Below are 2,104 nucleotides of genomic sequence, written 5' to 3' on the forward strand. Positions count from 1 at the left end.
CAATAATTGCCACACCTCCAATTCCGAATTCAAACTATTTAACTGAACTAAGGATTTAGTTTCTAAATGAAGTCAAATTTGGGATCAATTTTTTGGAATTTTTGGTACTTTTATAATAGTTTTCCAGATAAAATTAATGACGTCCACAGATGCATTTCAATTTTCATTTTACCGAATCCCGGTTAAATAAATTTATTGTGCTTACTAAAAATATTTATAAGCTGCATTTGAAATTTCTGTTAATACCCACAGTTTTAATATTTTATATAAAGCAGTTTGGATAACCATCTTTCAATTATGATGATGATCTTTTGATTTAAGTATCTTTCTATCATTCAATATACTCCTAACATATTAAAAAATATATCCACAATGGCCTCTTTCCATTATAACATCACTTCATATGATTTCCATACTTATTTTAAACTTGATGATCCAGTACAAGTTCAATATGCAAAAGATTTTAAAGTTTCAATAACAAATGAATTTCATAATGAATTAAACCAAGGTTCAATGAGAATTTTTAAAACTTTTAATCAATCAATTGGTCCACATCCAAATGATTATGGTATGTTTGAAAGTGATACAAGATCTCCTGAAACTTTTTTAAAAATTTTAAATTATTATCAAAAAAAACATGGTAATTTAAGTGTATTAATTCATCCAAGATCTGATGAAAGTGATTTAATTGATCATACCAAGAATGCTTTATGGTTAGGTGAAAAATTACCTTTGAAAACTGAATTTTTGAAAGGTTTATAATATGATTGTTCCATTATTTATTTTATTTAAATCCCTAGGATCAAAGGAAGGTTAGTTGAAACATCTGTAAACTAGACAATCAATCCATCATTTCAGTCATATCTACAGAGTACAGGTCAACTCAATTCTTTTATACCTCAACTCATAGACTTAGTTCATGTATATAATAATTTAATAATCGGTGTTTGCTTCTTCTGTAGAGTAAACCCTTTGCTCGAGTGTAAATCTAAACGGTTAAAACGCAATGAATATCATAGCAGGACATTCCACAGGTGATTATACAGTCTTTTGTCAAGAAATCCGCTTACAATTTTATATATAAAAGATTTTGGTTCACCGTTTGGTGTACATTTCATAAAAGGTTGAAAGAAATCGCGTTGAAAATCTTTATGGAGAATGTGAATTTTCAACGTTAACCCATAACTATGAACTACAACCAATTCAATTCCCAAAAGGACGTATGATCAAACCAATTCAAAAAAATCTCTCCCCATAATCAAATGTCAATCAAAAGTCTCAGATCTTCTTGTTCAAAACTCATCTTTACTACGATCAAATAAGTACATGGCCGTTTCTTCTCAAGATCTTTAAAAGTGGAATGTTATATGCATACATACCAAAACATCCGATTTTCAAAATTGCCAACAATCATTCACCAAATTGATTACGAATAACAGATAACAAAATACAATTTCTACTCGTTTATCGTTGATCTGATATAAAATGATTGAAATATCCTGGATCTTTTTCATTACCCTTGCAAGGCTCACTTATATGTACCTTACAGCATAATTACAATAAGATCTCAAATCATATAAAGATCCCGCCTTAATCATTCAACATTCATACACATAAATTTCAATACAAGATCATTAAACCAATCCTCCAATCAATTTTCAAACGAAGAACATTCCAATTTAAGTATAGAAGGCTATAACTGAAGAAAAAAATTCTTTTCATTTAACCTGGGTTCTTAAATGCACATTGTGTTAAATATTTTCAATAGTACTAAGGACTTATATTACATACATTCACATATATAATAAAATTAAACCGTTAAACATATAAAAGAACTTCACCTAAGGCATTTGGGGAATAACTATTAGCAAGAATAAAATTGAAAATTTTGGTGGTAAAAGTATACATATAGAGATTTATATCGGATCTATTGCCTAATATAATTAACTTTCCAAGATATTTAAATCATAAGATATCCATACTCCATTTCAAATCAATTCATATTTATATATATAACGCATTCATTATTCATTTCATTAATTCATTTCAAATAAAACTCATTTCATATTTTTATCAAAAGAACCAAATACATATCACATAAACA

The 2,104-nt window shown here is 27.8% G+C and overlaps 1 protein-coding gene across 1 annotated transcript; it reads left to right on the top strand.

The window, feature by feature from the left end:
• Positions 1-372: 372 nt before the first annotated feature.
• BN7_1907 (DOPA 4,5-dioxygenase family protein) lies at positions 373-762 on the top strand (the record flags this gene model as incomplete). Its single annotated transcript, XM_011277486.1, has 1 exon — positions 373-762. The coding sequence occupies one exon, from the start codon at positions 373-375 to the stop codon at positions 760-762; it is 390 nt and encodes a 129-aa protein (XP_011275788.1).
• Between the last annotated feature and the right edge of the window lie 1,342 nt (positions 763-2,104).

This window comes from Wickerhamomyces ciferrii, contig 00041 (genome assembly GCF_000313485.1).
Source record: "Wickerhamomyces ciferrii WGS project CAIF00000000 data, strain NRRL Y-1031 F-60-10, contig 00041, whole genome shotgun sequence".
Lineage (NCBI taxonomy): Eukaryota > Fungi > Ascomycota > Saccharomycetes > Phaffomycetales > Wickerhamomycetaceae > Hansenula > Hansenula ciferrii.